The sequence below is a fragment of the Procambarus clarkii genome, chromosome 80, assembly GCF_040958095.1.
Source record: "Procambarus clarkii isolate CNS0578487 chromosome 80, FALCON_Pclarkii_2.0, whole genome shotgun sequence".
Taxonomy (NCBI): Eukaryota; Metazoa; Arthropoda; class Malacostraca; order Decapoda; family Cambaridae; genus Procambarus; species Procambarus clarkii.
The window spans coordinates 16,222,717-16,240,722 of record NC_091229.1 but is presented as its reverse complement, the minus strand read 5'-3'; the positions used below and the strand labels follow the sequence as shown (position 1 = coordinate 16,240,722).

Genomic DNA, 18,006 nt, shown 5'->3' with positions numbered 1-18,006 from the left:
CCTGATCACCATACAAGTGGTGATAAACCCACGTCAAAAAGACCCGACGCGAAAAGCAGAGAAGATCAAACCAGCCATGTACCGGAATGGACCGATCTGCTGAAAGAGGTGGAGCTACGGGAAGACCTTTGAGTTCAGATATCGAGCAAGAAGCGCCTGAAACCAGAGCTGGGCCAGCCACCAAAGAGCCAACAGGACTACTCGTCCCTGGTAAGTCTCTCTAAGTTACCCAGGACACAGAGCAACAACCGACCCGGTGGGAAGAGGTACAGGTAACCCCAACTCGACCAATCTAGCCAAAAGGCATCGACCTCGACGTCCTCACAGTTGGGGAAGGGCGCCACGTAAACCGGAAGACACCTCGACCACACCGACGTGAAGAGGTCCACCTCCGGGCGCCCGAACGTCCAGCAGAGCCAACTGAAGGAGTTGGCATCAACCGTCCATTCCGTGGACAGGGGAACGAACCTGGACAGGCCATCCGCCAGGACGTTGGACACCCCCCAGACGTGAACCGCCAGGAGAGCCAAACCCCGAGAACTCAGCAGACGAGTCACCCGAAGCGACCAACCCCAAAGAGCCAAGGACCGCATCGAACCCCTTCGGTTCAGACAATGAACCACCGAGGAGCAGTCCGAATGGAGCTGAATCGTCGATCCGCAGGCGACTCGAACCCTCTGAAGCGCAAACCACACCACTGCGAACTCCCGCACAGTGCTGAGGAGCCGACGGAAGGACGGAACCCACCGCTCCTGGCTGGCCTGGTGAGCACTGGTCACAAAACCCCAGCCTAGAGACGACGCGTCCATGAACACATCGAGCGAGGGCTCGGGCAGGCGCCAAGCACTGAACCCCGAAAAACCCGAAGAGGAAGCCGGTGACGCAGCAGCTGACACAAAGCCCCCGGGGGTCAAACCCAGCGATCGCAAGAGAGGCGGAAGGGACATCCCTGAAGGAACCAGAACAGCCGACAAAGCCAAACCCGATCCGGTGGGTAGACCAACATTGCTAAGTTCAGGCTCTTGCACAAACCCTCGAGAAACCACCGGGTGACCCGGGAGCCCCCAGAAACAGACACAGGTGAAACCGCAGCCGAAGGAGAGACCCCGGAGTTAGAGACAAGGAAGCGGTCCGAGAGTCCCACACAAGACCCAGCCAGGACCAAACCTGGGAGGGCACCAGATGGGACTTCCGCCAGTTCACCAGAAACCTGAACCCGGCAAGCTGGAAAAGCACCAAATCCCTGGCGGCCAGACACGTGGACCGATTGGAAGCCCAAATCAGCCAGTCGACAAGGTAAGCCAACACTCGAACACCTAACAGACGCAGATGGGCCACCACAACCCAGGTAAGGCATGTGAATACGCGAGGTGCCAGGTTCAACCCGAAGGGGAGACAACGAAAGGGGTAACACTGACGCCCCACAACAAAACCAAGCCAGTCACGGAACCCCACATGAATAGGGACGTGCCAATATGTGTCCTTGATGTCCAGGGACACTATCCAAGTGCCCGGCTCCAACAGAAGCCGGACCTGGGACAGAGTGGTCATCCGAAACGAGGGGCAAGAAACCCAAGGGTTCAGACGGGACAAGTCCAGAATGAACCGCAGGTCCGCACAGTCCCGTTTCGGAACTGGAAACAGGCGGGAAACCCACCTGAGGGACGTAGCCTTTTCTAACACGCCCAAGTGTACCCACTCCAAGATGACCCGACGGAGCGCAGCATAGGAAGCCTGCCCCGTCAGCCCCGAACCCCCCATAGGAGGAGGAGCCACCCAACACCACCACAGGCCGCGAGAAATGACCCAAAAAGCCCACAAATCGTGAAATCAGGCGTGAGCAAGCAGAGACAGCCTCTCCCCCATTGCCCCGTCAATGGGGTGAACCGCAAAAGGGCTGCTGCCCCTTACGAGAACCCAACCTGCACGCAGAGCGAACACCGCGCTGACCAAGCACAGGTGGGACCACAGGTTGCACCGGCACCGAACCCAACACCTGTGGCCCACCCCCAATGAATGGAACCGCGAGCCCTGGTACGACCCCGCCGGGAAGGAACCCCCGGTTTCCCCAGAGTACCAACAACTCAGACATAGGGCGGCAAGAGGAAGAAGCCGCCTGAATATAACGCTCAACCGCAGAAGCCTCAAAAAGCAGAGGACAAAAGGGAGAAGACAACCTAAGAACCAGAGCCCAAGCGGATTCTAAAGAGGAAGCAAGGACTGCCTGACGACATGCAAACCGCGCCACGAAAAACCGCAGCAACGCCTCCTGCAGGATCGGCACAAAAAGCTTCAACATGGCAGACGACGCCCGAGCAGCTGAGACCAAGGCGTCAGACCCAGGAACGACCCCAAGCGCCTCAACATCCTCCGCAAGCCAATCCGAAGACAACTACAGGAGGGAAAAGAAATGCAGGACTGAAGCCAAAAAGCCATGAGCGCGAAAATCCTCCGCCACAAGAGCAGCCGACAGGGAAGGAACCTGCACATGGAGCTGCACCGCACCAACATCCCGCAGAAGGGCAGGAGCAAAAAGACACTCATTAAGGTGCTCAAAAACACCCCCCAGGTAAACCTGGACCACCGTCAACGCCTCACACCACTCAAACGCGCGGGTTCAACAGAACGAGTCCCAAGCATCGAGCGAAAACAAGGGGCAGTCTGCAAGCCAGGACGACCCCGGAACCTCATAACGCACCCAGTATGGACACGACGATCCAAACCTGAAAGAAGAAGGATCCATTATAGAGGCGTACTCTGGGTCACGCAGGAGGTAAGTCGCAAAGGCCGACCGCACCTCAGGCAGAGAGATGCGGGTAGCCGAAAACCTCCGGAAAGACCTCCGGAACCAAAGAATCCACAGGGACACGGAACCGAACCCAGGGAGGAGCAGAACCCCAGTCCAAATCGTACGCAGAGGGGGGAACGGAAAACCCCACTCCTTGCAACAGTAAGCCCTGCTCAGAAGGACGGAAAATCCAGGCGGGGTCCAATGGAGCCCAAGGCCCCCAAGTCAGCTCCTCCCCAACCCCAGGAGCCTCTACACCAGGCCCCGGGGCCGAGCTGTCCTCCAAAGCCCCGGCCTCACAAGAAAAAGCCAGGGGCAGCTGAAAGAGCCGGAAGAGAAGGGGCCCACTGGTCAGACCCTGGCGCATCGGCCAGAGGAACAGACTTGAATGCCTCCGTAGCCACCCCAAACGGGGCAACCCCTGAAACTGCCCGAGTCTCAGAAACCTCTAAAACCCCCCTCCCCTGACCCTGAAGCCCTCAGACGCTTAGGGGCGGGAAGCAGGGGAGGGGCAGAATGAACCACCGAAGGGGAAGAACAAGGGGACGCAGACGGAACCAAGGCCGAAGTGACCAACACCCCCAAGTCCGGGTCCCTATACACAAAGCGGGGAAGCCTCGGGGCGTTCGGGGAAGCGACAACCCGAGCCCGTTGCAATAACCAAAGCCTACCTTGCAACGCACGAGCTGCCTGCACCCGAAGTAAATCATCAGCAGACTGGGTGAATTGAGTCACGAACAAGCAACACAGTTTGCAGGACTCAGGGTTGAATGTGTCACCGACCCAACAGGCAGCATGACGGAAGCAAAAACAATGAGAATCACCCTGAGACAAGGGGACAGAGCAACCCTCAAACTCGCACACAGCAAGAGAGGACGCAAGGGTCTCCGCGGGGTTTCCCAGGGCCCCTAGACTGGGTCTGCTAGGGGTTATCCCAGGCAGGGCACTGCTAACCGGTGTCCCAAACTACCAAGCAATCTGCTAAAAGCTGAGCCCATGGGACGGGTCCACTCGCGAAGGCGAAGCAGGGGGTGCCACCACACAACGACCCTAATATAAGGGGAAGGGAAAAAACACAAAGCAGACCCCCACCAGGCAAAATGAAAAAGAAAAGAAAAACCACACAAGTGGACAACGTACCCAGTGGGAACAGAGCCGGCCACTGTTATAGGTGAAAACTAGCTACACAGTACCCTGTGCCCCACCAGTGCTATAACTACCATTTACCCCAAGGTAAACAAGGGAGGAAAACCCCCAAACACTCGGGGCGGCCAAACACCAAGCGGCGAAAAGCCAACAGAGGCAGACTCAAGGTGACTTGTGGAAGGCAACCCCAAGCCCCAAGGGCGGTACTTACAGGGTACTCAGGGAAGGTGACCCTAAGCACATGCAGCCCGAGTACCTGAGAATACTACTCCCAGCTCACACAACCACCGTAAGAGCAGCACTGAAAACAAGTCACAGCACTGAGACAAGACTGGAGCTGGAGCCACACGACCATGCACTATCCCATCAGCCGAGGAACTGGGGCGGGGATCGCCGGCTCGGGGGTCTGGGGCTTCCCCTTTCCCCTCCTGGGGAGGGGGGAGCTGCACAGACATGCGGCGCGGCTCGTGTGACGTCATGCTTGTTAGTTCGTTTTTCTTTTGGAGAGTTCTGTCTACTCGTTTGTCAATTTTCGTTGTTAACCAGAATAGGGGTTTGTTTTGTGGTGCTTACCTTTCTGGGTGCCTGTCCCGGTCGATGGCAGATATAGAATGCTCCAAATTCCATGTGCAATTCTGTGGGCCATTGCTCCCCGTGCCTCTGTGAGGGGGCTAGGTTCTGGCTCGTGGTCCCCGGTAGGCTAGAACTCCACCCACATCGACTGATGCAAAATAGTTAGGATATCCATATCAGCCATGGATAGCTCCGGGAAACCATAGGCGCTCCCCCCAGAAAAAATAATCCTTTTGTTAATATCGTTTAGATGTGGCTGGGAAGGTACAGCTAAAGGAAGGGGTCCAATGTGGGGGATGGAGGTAGCAATGAGGGTCCGGTGGCAGGATAGCGAGGAGGGTCCAATGTGTGGGGATAGAGGTAGCAGGGAGGGTCTGATGTGGGGGATGAAGGCAGCAGGGAGGGTCTGGTGTGGGGGATGAAGGCAGCAGGGAGGGTCTGGTGTGGGGGATGAAGGCAGCAGGGAGGGTCTGGTGTGGGGGATGAAGGCAGCAGGGAGGGTCTGGTGTGGGGGATGAAGGCAGCAGGGAGGGTCTGGTGTGGGGGATGAAGGCAGCAGGGAGGGTCTGGTGTGGGAGATGAAGGCAGCAGGGAGGGTCTGGTGTGGGGGATGAAGGCAGCAGGGAGGGTCTGGTGTGGGGGATGAAGGCAGCAGGGAGAGTCCAATGGCGGGATGGGGGTAGCACGGAGGGTGCAGTGTGGGGGGGATGAAGGGTCACCCCCACCATCCATTCAGTCCCCCTCCACCATCCATCTATCCACCCCCAATCCATCCATCCATTTCCTCCACCATCATCCCTCTAGTCCCCCCCCCCCTTCCCCCCACCATATCTTGAGGTTATCTTGAGATGATTTCGGGGCTTTAGTGTCCCCGCGGCCCGGTCCTCGACCAGGCCTCCACCCCCAGGAAGCAGCCCGTGACAGCTGACTAACACCCAGGTACCTATTTTACTGCTAGGTAACAGGGGCATAGGGTGAAAGAAACTCTGCCCATTGTTTCTCGCCGGGACCACAGGATCACAAGTCCAGCATGTTGTCCACTCGGCCGACCATCCCTCCAGTTCCCCCACCATCCATCCAGTCCCCTCACTATCCATCCATCCATTCCCTTCACCATCCATTCATCTAGTCCCCTCACCATCCATCTGGTCCCCCCACCATCCATCCATCCAGTCCCCCTTACCATACATCCATCCAGTCCCCTCACCATCCATCTAGTCCATCCATCCATCTGAAATTCCCAAGAAGAGAGAGCCCACCTGACTCAGAGGGAGATTCTTCTTCCACACCGTAACCCCTCTCCTCCTCCCCACTTTACCATCGTCTCCTTCAAGCCAGCAATGACTCTTCATAAGTTAAAGTACAATTGAAAACAGTAAAACAAAACATTTATAATAATTACATGTATTATAATTACATTGTAAAACTTCATATTGATGTTTTTAAGGGGTGGAACGGATTAATTGTATTTCCATTATTTTAAATGGGGAAATTTGTTTCGGAAGATGAGCGTTTCACATGATGAGCTCGGTGCTGGTACAGATTAAATTCGTTTACCGAGGTTCCTCTGTATAATTTATAATAATTTGAGAGGCCCATCTCAAATTATTCATTTATCAGTTACCTAAATGTTTATACATATGAAATAATTATAGTGCAATATATGTTTTTCACTGTTAAGTGCAGGCTTCCTGAGCGTAACAGTGGTCTAACTCCTGAATACTTTGCCAGTTTTCTGCTAGATCAGCTAAGGCATCAGGTAAAAGCAAACATGCCCAAATGTCTCTGTCCTGCTGTGGGAATCGAAACCAGAACCATTTGATTGTGAATCATTTGCAATACAGAACACCTGAATAGTGAGTGGTATACAATACATACTAAATAAACATACCTCCTGACATGTACTGCTCAAACTTGTGTCCCCAAACTTGAAAATTTTCCAATAAGCCTCCTTTTGGTTGTGCAAAAGAGTCAGCTTCGAGCTTCTGCTGCCTCATCATGTACACCGTCCCATTAAATCTGGTCATATAAAATTGCTGAGAACTATTTTAAGGACAAATACAATAATAGATAAATACAGTAGATCCTCACACTAACGAATTCCTGAATGGTTTGAACAGATTTTGTTTGGAGCAAATTGTTCAGTGGAACATACAAATGTTTGATTAAGTGAAGATTGTACATCCAAGCCATCACCATGACTCACCTAATCCAATTGTAAACTGCAGTATTGTGCAATGCTGAAAATCTTTTCGAACAAACTTAAATACAGCATAATATTTTACTAATATAAAATGCCAATATTTAAATAAACATACACAGAACAGCAAAAGTGATATATCCTGAATTTACTTGAATTTACCTGAGGGCCACTAACAACACTAGTGGTCTTGAGGACAGGATGCCAGAAGCTTGTGTAAGTTACCCATTTGTTCTGATGGATTTTTTCACCTGAATTTTTAAAGTTCAACAGAGTTTTGGCACTTACAATGTTGGCGAGTATGAGGTTCTATGGGTTTATAATTATAACCCTGTGGGTGAAAAAGCATTTCCTCTTTTCAGTCTTACATTATGGCAGGCTGAATTTGAAACTGTTCAAATTGTACAAATTTGTACACCAGTACAAGGCAGCGTTACAGTACAAGGTACAGTACAAGGTACAAGACATCTGCCGATTAAGGCAGCGTCTGGGATGCTCTCAGGCACAGGTTTGAATCCTCGTTACTGCCCTTGTGGATTTGTTCTGTTGCACCCTGTTTGTGTTTGTTTGAATAGCTGGTTACCATTCCAAAACTGTGAGCAGGGTTGTAAAGCAGGATATGTTTTTAACAAACCCATATTTTGTTGATTTTACAAGATTATTCACTGTGAGATAGTGAATGATTCCCTCCCTTAGGATTCTCTCCATGATCTTGCAGATTTGTGATGCAAAGCTGATCAGACGGTAGTTTTCTGCTGAGCTCTTTCTGCCTTTTTTTGAAAATAAGGCTGACAATTATATATTTCCTATCTAGGGAGAACTATCCCTTGGTACAGAGATTTTCTGAAAAGGAGTTTCAGTGGCAGGCATAGTACATCTGCCAGTTACTTTACAACTTTGAATTGAATTTCACACAAACCTGGGGCTTTTAGAGTCTTTTAATATGTCAAGGCTCTTCCTAATTATGTTACACATTATGGGTAATGTGCAACATTACCATGTTTCCATTACCAATTACCATTTTAAACATTACCACATTATAGGTAATTACACTTAGGTATTACACCTAAGAGGTGTAATTACCTGTGTAGTTACAGGATGAGCTACGCTCGTGGTGTCCCGTCTTCCCAGCACTCTTTGTCATTTAACGCTTTAAACTATTGACGATTTTGGCCTCCACCACCACCTCGCTTAACTTGTTCCAACCATCTAGTTTGCAAAAGTGAATTTTCTTACATTTCTTTGGCAGCTTTGTTTAGTTAATTTAAATTTATGACCTCTTGTTCTTTAAGTTCCAGGTCTCAGGAATTCTTCCTTATTAATTTTGTCGATTCCATTTATTATTTTGTACGTATTGATCATATATCATCTGTTTTTCTTCTATCATCCAGTTTTGGCATATTTAATACCACTAACCTCTCCTCATAGTTCTTGTCTTTCAGTTCCAGGAGCCATTTAGTTGTATGACTTCGCACCTTTTCCAGTTTAGTGATGTGCTTCTTAAGATATGGGCCCCATACAACCACTGCATATTCCAGCTTTGGTTTAAAAAAGTCATGAACAATTTCTTTAGTATTTCATCAACTATGTATTTAAAAGCAATTCTGAAATTGGAGAGCTTAGCATAAGCTATGTCTAATGATGATGTCCAGTGATGATACTCTTCAAGACTGTAGGGATCTCTAGAGTGGAATACTGTTGCACAATGACAGCCCCTTTCAAAGCTGGAGAAATTGCTGACCTGGAGAGCATGCAGCGATTCTTTACTGCTAGAATCCACTCAGTAAAACGTCTAAACTATTGGGGACCAACTAAAATGCCTAAGTCTACATGGAAATAACACCACATGAGACCAGAAGACATGGCAGGATGACAGAATACTTCCGTTGAAAAGCAGAGGTGCAATAGGTACTCTGAAAGAGAACTCTATCAACATCAGAGACCCAAACTTATTCAACATGCTTCCATAGCACATAAGGGGTATAACTGGTCAACCCCCCCATGCAGTGTTCAAGAGAGAACACAATAAACACCTCCAAAGGATACCTGATCAATCAGGCTGTGATTTATACATCAGGCTGCAAGCAGCCGTGTCCAACAGCCTGGTTGACCCGTCCAGCAACAACGAGACCTGGGCAATGACAGGACCGCAGGGATGTTAAGCCCCGAAGCCATCACAAGGTAACCACAAAGTATCCGCCTCACACGATGTTTTTTATGTGGTCCTAAGGTGATAGTTTTCTATCTAGAAGCACCCCCTAGATCTCTTTCTTTATCAGAATTGTTTAAAGCATTTTCACATAATTTGTAGTTTATGTGTGGTCTATGTTCTTCTATTCTACATTCCATAAGAGCTATAGATGGTTGGAACATGTAAAGTGAGGTGGTGGTGGAAGCCAAAACAGTCAGTACTTTCAAAGCATTATAGGATAAAGAGTGCTGGGAAGACGGGACACCACGAGTGTAGCTCTCATCCTGTAACTACACTTCGGTAATTACAATGTATTACCAAAACAAACAATATCAGTTAATATTTTAGAAGAGTTTATTTAATCCTGGAGGGTTTCTAACCAATATTATGAAACATGAAAGCCCAGACATATAATGATATCAGCATCAAGTTTTAAACTATCAAATACTTACTCTGTAGCATATAAAGTCCAAGCTTCTTTATAGTTGTATGGGGTTTTCATAATGATTGATAAGTTGTTCCTTACACCAATAAAATCAACATCCAATCTGAAAAAGAAATGATAAATTCTTTACATGTGCTTGTTACAAAAATAATAAGACAATTTGTAATGTTAAGAACCTGTAGTCTTTTAAACAGCATGATAAAATTTTACATATTGGCTTCACTAAACTGTGACATAGTTAATACACTTATTTTCACCGTTAAAGTGTAGCCATTAATATAAAGTACAGTACATCAATGTCTGCCTCTACACAAATAAATACAAAAATTAAAAAAAAATATTAATGTGAGGGAGCCCATTCAGCTCCCCTGGAGCTATCAGACTGATATATGCTATATTAGTCTGGGGCATCAGTCAATTGGAGTCTGCCTACCAGGGACCATGAGCCAGAACCTTGCCCCCTCAGAGAGGCACAGGGAGCAATGCCCTATGGAAACCCCCATGTGTTTGGGAGCATTCCATGTCTGCCATCGACTGGGGTTAGGCACCCAGAAAAGTAGGCATAACAAAACAAACCCAACCTTGAAAGAAATTGCAACCTAAGACCAAACAGAGAGAGAGAACTCCCCAAAAAATCAGCACTGAATGTAATGAAACGCCATTTTCTGGGCGAGCCCCGAAGGCTCCCTGGAGCTTATCGGGATAATGTATGTTATATTAGACCGGGACATTAGCTATGGAGTTCAGACCTACAGGGACCAGCACCAGAACCTGGCCCCTTCGGAGAGGTTTCAGGGATGCAATGGCCCTGGAAAACCCCCTTGTGGTTTGGGGATTTTCCTTATCTGCCATCGACTGGGGTTAGGCACCCAGAGAGGTAGGCATAACAAAACAAACTTCACATGGTAAAAACTAAAACAAAAAACCGAACAGAGAGGTAGAAACTCCCTATAATCCCAAGGAAACAAGCAAACAAGCTAACCACACTTTACTGCCGCGCCGCTCGTCCGCACAGCCCTCCCTTCCCCCAAGAGGGGGAGGGGGGGCCTGGACCTCACCGCGCCGGCTGCCTAGCACCAGTTTATAAGCTAATGTCAACCGGGACAGACGCTTCTCTGGCCTCAGTTTCCTAGGTGGTGTTTGTCTTCGTGGCACTCACTGCTGTGTTTTTGTGTTGTGCAGTGGCCAGGTGTTCCTCATCAGTACCAGGGCTGCATGCGCTTAGGGGTTCCTTCCCTAAGCGCCCTGTGAGTACTGCCCCTACGTGACAGGGTTATTTTCCCCTGGGGTGTTCAGGAACCATTCCCATAGGGGTTCTTGCTGCTCGGCATTTGCCTCGTCCTTGGGGCCAGCTGGGGCCCTTTGAAGCCCCAGCTGGCTCCCGGCTCCCAAATGTCTAAGGGTTTCAAGTCGGGTCGGGGTTTAGTTGGTGTTGAGGCCCGGGTGGCTTCAGGGGCTGCTACATTCGAGTCGGAGACAGAGGCATTCGAACCCGCTATTCCTGCCAAAGCTTCTGGGTCCTACCAGCAGACCCTGGTAGGACTTTGCTTCTTTGCTGCCTCTCCCCTGGACTCTGCATTTTCTTCAAGGGTAGTGGGTGTGCAGAATGGCTCTGCCTCCGGGACCTGGTTTGGAGGCTTCTGGGGCTGAGGAGTTGACCTGGGGGGGCTTGGGCTCCATTTGATCCTGCTTGGGTTTTGGTGCCCTCTCTGCAGGGTTGTTGTTGCAGGGGGAGGGGTTTTCTTACCCACCTTCTGTGTATGAGTATGATTTGAGGGTCAGCTTCTCCCCAGGTTCGGTTCTGGGTTCCCTTGGGTTCATTCTGTCTGGAGGTTTTCTGCCTCTTGAATCCCACCTAAAGATGTTCGGGAGGCTTTTGTAGCTTACCACCTGTGTAACCCGGATTTTGCCTCTGTGATGGATCCGTCTGGTTTTTCTATCCCATATTGGGTGTGTTATGAGGTTCTGGAGTATCCTGGCTTGCAGACTGCCCTTCCTTTTCGCAGGGAGCGTGGCATTGGGTTGTCGGACCAACATGCTCGAATGGCAGGAGGCTGCTACCGTTCTGCAGGTTTACCTGTGGGGCGTATTTGAGCACCATAATGTGTGTTTGTTCACCCCTGTGCTTCCTCTGAATGTTGGCCTTGTACAGCTGCACGTGCAGATTCCCACCCTTTTAGCGTCCTTGGCAGCTGAGGACTTGCGCGCTCGTGGGCATTTGGCCTGGATCTTGTACTTCTTTTCCCTTTTTAAGTTGTCCTCTGACTGGCTTTGGGAGGATGTAGAGGCATTGTGGGTCTCGGGCCGTCGTCTGGGGTGTTGGCCTCCGCTGCTAGGGTGTCGGCCGCGCTGTTGAAGCTGTTTGCACCGATTGTCAGGAAGGCAATGTCTCTGTCCTTTGTCTCTCGTCTCTTGTGTCGCCAGGCCATGCTTGCTCTCTCCTTGGAATCCGCTTGGGCCCTGGCTCTTAGGTTTTCATCCCTTTTTTGTCCATTGCTGTTTGTGGACACTGCTGTCACTCAGTTTCTGCAGGCAGCCTCGTCTAGTTGTCGTCCTGTCGGATTTGCTGCTTCTCCGGGGTGGCCATTCTCGGGCATCTCAGCATGGTCATGCCAGGTCTCGGGGTTCTTCCGGTCGGGGTTGGACTTTGGTGCCAGTTTCTGATCCAGCATCGACTGGTCGGCGCAATGCTCAATCTGCTCGTTGGCCAGCTTCACCGCAGCGAGAGCCACACCGCCCCAAACTCCCGCTCCTTGCTGTGAGCCCGACAGAAGGACAGAACCCAACACCCTGACCAGCCTGGTGAGCACTGGTCACAAAACCCCAGCCGAGTGATAAGGAGTCCGTGAACACAGAGCAAGGAAACAGGGTTGAACCCCAAAAAACCCGAAGAGGAAACCGGAGACGCATTAACTGATACAAGGCCCCCAGGGAACGAACCCAGCGATCACGAGAATGGCGGAAGGGACTAGTCCGAAGGAACCAAAACAGCCTCCAAAACCAAAACTGACCCAGCAGGAAAACCAGCAAAGCAAAGTTCAGACCACTGCAGAGCTGCTCGACCCGCCAACAAGTGACCAGGAAAGCCCCCAAGAACAGCTGCAGGCAGGGCTGCAGCTGGAGCAACACCGCAGGAGGGAGGGACACGGACGCCGTTCGACTCCGAAACCCTTAGGCATTTGGCAGCAGGGAACAGGGAGGAAGGAGCAGGGCAAACCACGTCCATCAGGAAAGGAATCAAGAGAGCATGCAAAACCATGGTCGAAGCGACCAACACCCAGTATTTAGGGATCCTAAAACCAAAACGGGGGCAGCTCCAAATTGAATTAACAAATAGGCCATTATGTTACAAGATTTCACACCTTCCTTCATTACTATTTACTTGCAAGTACAGTGGTGCCTCGGATTACAAGTGCCCCTGGTTACAAGTTTTTCAGGTTACAAGCAGGATTTGCTCGGAAAATTTGTATCGGGTTACGAGGGTTGCCTCAGGATATGAGTTTGTTGATACACGTACGGGCCGACCTAGTGCGTGGTGGCATGGCGATCGCCGCTCAGTTTGCCAGTGCCTTGCACCCAGTGACTATCCCGCCTGAATGCTTCACAAAGATTTACCGTTTATTTTCAGAGTTTTTGCTATTTGAGCATAAAATTTGTTATAATATACATCACATTGGGTCCCAAGAAAGTCAGTGGTAAGGTTCAAGGCAAGAAATTGCATGTGAGGATGATAATAGAGGAAAAGCAAGAGATCATTCGGAAGCATGAAAATGGTGCACGTGCTGTTGAACTTTGTAGGCAGTACAACAAATCCACGTCAACGATATGCACTATACTTGCCAAGAAAAAGGACATTATGAGTGCCAAAGTGGCAAAAGGAGTATCAACAATCATGAAACAAAGACCAAAAATACTTGAGGAAGTGGAAAAGTTGTTATTAATTTGGATACACAACAAGGAGTTAGTGGGTGATAGTGTTTCCGAGGCCATCATTTGTGAGAAAGCCAGGGTATTGCACGAAGACCTTGTGAAGAAAACCCCTGTAACGAGTGCAGAGAAAGACTTGAAGGCAAGAAGGGGATGGTTTGAGAAATTCAGAAAAAGAAGTGGTATTCATAGTGTTGTGAGGCATGGGGAGGCAGCCAGCTCAGACAAACCAGCTGCTGAGAAATTTATTGAAAAATTTAAAGAGTTTGCAGAGGCTGAGGGATACCTACCACAACAGGTGTTTAATTGTGATGAAACAGGACTGTTCTGGAAAAGAATGCCTAAGAGGACATACATTACCAAGGAGGAAAAAGCATTGCCCGGACACAAGCCTATGAAAGATAGATTTACGCTTGTGCTGTGTTCAAATGTGAGTGGCGATTTGAAAATTAAACCCTTGCTAGTGTATCATTCTGAAAATCCAAGGGTTTTCAAACATTATAAAGTGCAGAAAAATCATATGTGTGTGATGTGGAGAGCTAATAATTAGGCATGGGTGACTAGGATTTTTTTTTTGGAGTGGGTGAATGAAGTGGTGTGCCCTGCCATAAAAAAATATCTGCAGGAGAAACATTTGCCACTCAAGGCCCTGCTTCTCGACAATGTTCCTGCTCTTCCTCCATGCTTGGAAGATGAATTGTTGCACAGATACAATAAATTTCTCACAGTAAAGTTCCTTCCTCCTAACACCACTCTTCTAATTCAGCCTATGGACCAGAAAATCGTAGCGAATTTTAAGAAACTTTAGGAAAGGGCACTTTTCCGGAAATGTTTTGAAGTAACTGAAGCCACAAACCTCACCCTCAAAGAGTTCTGGAAACACCATTTTAATATTTGTAGTTCTTTAAAACTCGTTGACAAAGCCTGGCAAGAAGTGACTCAAAGAACCCTGATCTCTGGCTGGAGAAAATTGTGGCCTGTGTGACAGAACTAGACTTTGAGGGGTTTGAGCCTGTAAATGATGTGCCTATTGTTGAGGAAATTGTTACTCTGGGCCGGCAAATGGGTTTGGAATTGGATGGTGATGATGTGGAGGAGTTGGTGGAAGAAAACAACGAAGAACTGACCACCGAAGAACTCCAAGCCCTTCCAAAGGAAAAGCAAGAAGATCCAGCTGAGGATGTTTCTCCAGTGGAGGAGGATGAGGCAGTAGCGAATGTCCCTTCTGCAGACATTAAGAAGTGGTGTCAGATGTGGGAAGAAATGCAAACTTTTATTGAAAAGAGTCACCCAGAGAAAGCTGTAGTAAGCCATTGCATTAATCTTTTCAATGACAATGTGATGCCTCACTACAGAGACATCTTGCACAGAATGGAAAAACAAGCTTCCATGGACATATGTTGTGAGAACATCAAGCAGTGAACCACAACCAGGACCTAGTGGTATGCAGGCAAAACGTGCCAGAGAATGCACCCCTGACAGGTCCTCACTGCCTGATGTTATAATGGAAGGGGACTCCCCCTTCCAAACAGTAACTCCTCTCCTCCTACCCCCTCCTCACCATCTTCCATATGCCTACAGCATTCATCAGCAATGGTAAGTAATAACCCTGAACATAGTTTTGTAGTGTAGATATAGTTGAATTAGGTAGAAAATTTAGTTTGAAGTGAGGTTTTTGGGTAGTCTGGAACAGATTAATTCATTTCCCACTATTTCTTATGGGGAAATTAGCTTTGGGTTACGAGCTGTCTCCAGGAACGGATTAAACTCTTTAACCGAGGTACCCCTGTATAGTAATTAAAATATTACTGATAAAACATGCTGGCATCAGCCACTTGTTTCCCCTTGGATCAGAAGTGCTCTAAATAACCATATTGTTTAGCTTACCTTGGAGTGTTAGGATCAGGCATCAATAGTTTCTTGTTATTGAGTATCCACTGCAGAAAGTTATGGAAATTCTGTTCGCTGCTACCACTATAAAGACAAGCTTTTTCAGCAGCACGGTTAAGATCCATGTTCACCTGTTGAAATATGATGCATTCTTCATTTGTAAATATATATACTTATTTATTTATTTATTTATATACAAGAAGGTACATTGGGTTTCTGAGGATACATAGCATGGTATATTCTAAGATCAGATATTATGTACCACGCCCTGCCCTGGTGACTCTCTATCACTCCCTTATCTATCCATATCTCAACTATGGTATTTGTGCTTGGGGCTCTACTACCCAAAATCACTTACGTCCTCTAATTACTCAACACAAAGCTGCTATTAGGACAATATCCAATTCTGGCCCCAGACATCACTCGGTACCCCTACTCAAATCTCTGAATATGTTAGACATTAAGTCACTGCACATTCTCTTATGTGTATTATACATATATAAAACGCTAAACTATAATGCCAATCCTGATCTCAAAAGCTTCATAGAAGGTTGTAACAGAACCCATGAGCACCACACCAGAAATAAATACAGTTTTGATATTCCTAGAGTATGACTTAATCAAACTAGAAATGCTCTACAAATCAAGGGGCCCAGAATGTGGAATGACCTTCCCAACCATGTTAAAGACTGTACCTCTCTCAACCAGTTTAAGTTAAAAGCGAAGCTATACCTAATAAATTCCCTGTAACCTACCTTACCCTTCTATTGTCAACCAATGTCTGTGTTTTCTTTAAAGAGCGCTGTTTGTCGACATAATTGTATTTGTGCTGCTTTTTCATCTATGTTTTCATTTCTTGTTTTCATTCTACTCATTATGCTCAATTAGTATTAAGCTTGTCATTTAAGTTTATCATGCCCGAAACGCTTTGCGTAATAGTGGCTTTAGGCATTGTATGTACTAGCTCTACCTATAAGTCAACCAATCCTTGTAAAAAAAATTTTTATGTATGTACCTTACCTAAATTGTATTGTATTGTATTGTATTGTATTGTTGTATATACAATCTTGTAAAGCCACTAGTACGCGGAGCGTTCCAGCCAGGTACTTAATCTAACAGATAATTTCAAGTGGGTAAATTTGAGCAGAATTAATAAAATGATAACAGATACATTGCAAGGAAAAAAAATTAGATGAGAGAGATTAGTAGGTATATTAAAGCACATTTGTAGCTCTGATTGATTGCACTGACAGCTTGATTGGTAATTTAAACAAAGATTAATAGGTACCATACAGCAAATTGATAGCACATATAAGAAGACAGCAATGATCACAATGGTAAAGTTGTTTGGATTAGGTACATAAAGATTGGGAGATTGGGTAGCACTAGATACAGTGCAATTTTAAAGCAACAAGGTAGAAAACTATGAAGATGAAATTAGGTACTTTTCAGTTTTGTTTTTGAATGACACAAAAGTTGGACAGCTTTTCAATTCATTAAGGAATGAGTTCCATAGACTAGGTCCCTTTAACACAGATTAAGTTTGACTGGGGATATCAAAGAGATATTTATTTCTGGTGTGGTGATAATGGGTCTTATTACATCTGTACAGGGAGAGTTTCAGAGCATGGTTTGCATTTAAGAACAGGTTTTTGTAAATGTAGTTGACACAAGAGAATGTGTGGAGTGAGCTTATGTTTAGCATGTTTAGGGATTTAAACAAGGGGGGGGGGAAGCTGAGTGTTGTGTGAAAGCAGAATTTGTTATTATTCTGATAGCAGATTTTTGCTGGGTGATGATGGACTTGAGGTGGTTTGCAGTGGTTGAACCTCATACACAGATACCATAATTAAAATAGGGATAGATTAGTGCATAATAGTGTGAGATGACAGCAGAGTTCAAATCAAATCAAATCAAATGTTTATTCAGGTAAAAGTACATGCATATAAGATTAGTTACAAACATAATGTTGGATTTATAGATAGAGCTAGTACATACAATACCTAAAGCCACTAGTAAGCATAGCGTTTCGGGAAAGGTGAGGTGGGGAAAAAACACTTAGACTAAAACTTAATAGTAATTGAGCCTAAAGTATAAATTGCATTGAAAGAAAAAAAATAAAAGGTAAAAAAGGGGGAACTTGGTAAAAAATAGCCAATATACAAGTTAGTCAACAAACAGCATTGTTTAAAAATAGAAAGCCATGGGTTGACATTTAGGGGTAAGGTAGGTTACATGGAGTTAATTAGGTAGTGCTTAGTTTTCATCTTAAACTGATTGAGAGAGGTACAGCCTTTGACATGACTGGGAAGGTCATTCCACATTCTGGGTCCCTTGATTTGTAGAGCATTTCTAGTTTGGTTAAGTCGTACTCTTGGAATATCAAATAGGTATTTGTTTCTGGTGTGGTGCTCATGGGTTCTGTTACAACCTTCTAAGAAGCTTTTAAGGTCAGGATTGACATTACAATTCAGAGTTTTAAATATACTGTACTCACCTAATCGTGCTTGCGGGGGTTGAGCTTTGGCTCTTTGGTCTGTGTACTCTGTATAGAGTACACATGAGAGGATGTGCAGTGACTTTATATCTAACATATTCAGAGATTTGAGTAAGGGTAACGAGTGCTGTCTGGGGCCAGAGATAGATATTGTTCTAATAGAAGCTTTGTGTTGGGTAATTAGAGGACATAAATGATCTTGGGTAGTAGAACCCCAAACACAAATACCAGAGTTGAGATAAGGATAGATGAGAGAATAATAGAGCGTCACCAGGGCAGGGCGAAGAACATAATATCTGATCTTAGAAAGAATGCCAACAGTTTTAGAAACTTTTTTTTGCAATATTTA

At 47.0% G+C, this 18,006-nt stretch overlaps 1 protein-coding gene across 2 annotated transcripts in view; it reads right to left on the bottom strand.

Annotated features, from left to right (window-relative positions):
* Positions 1-18,006, bottom strand: part of LOC123746402 (decapping and exoribonuclease protein) — a 77,427-nt gene that overhangs the window by 19,710 nt on the left and 39,711 nt on the right. For both annotated transcript variants that reach the window (XM_045727916.2, XM_069314813.1), the window contains 3 exons: positions 15,158-15,291; positions 9,351-9,446; positions 6,399-6,526 (listed from right to left, as the gene is read on the bottom strand). In XM_045727916.2, coding sequence (XP_045583872.2) covers positions 6,399-6,526; positions 9,351-9,446; positions 15,158-15,291 — 358 coding nt within the window. The remainder of the gene's footprint in view (positions 1-6,398; positions 6,527-9,350; positions 9,447-15,157; positions 15,292-18,006) is intronic.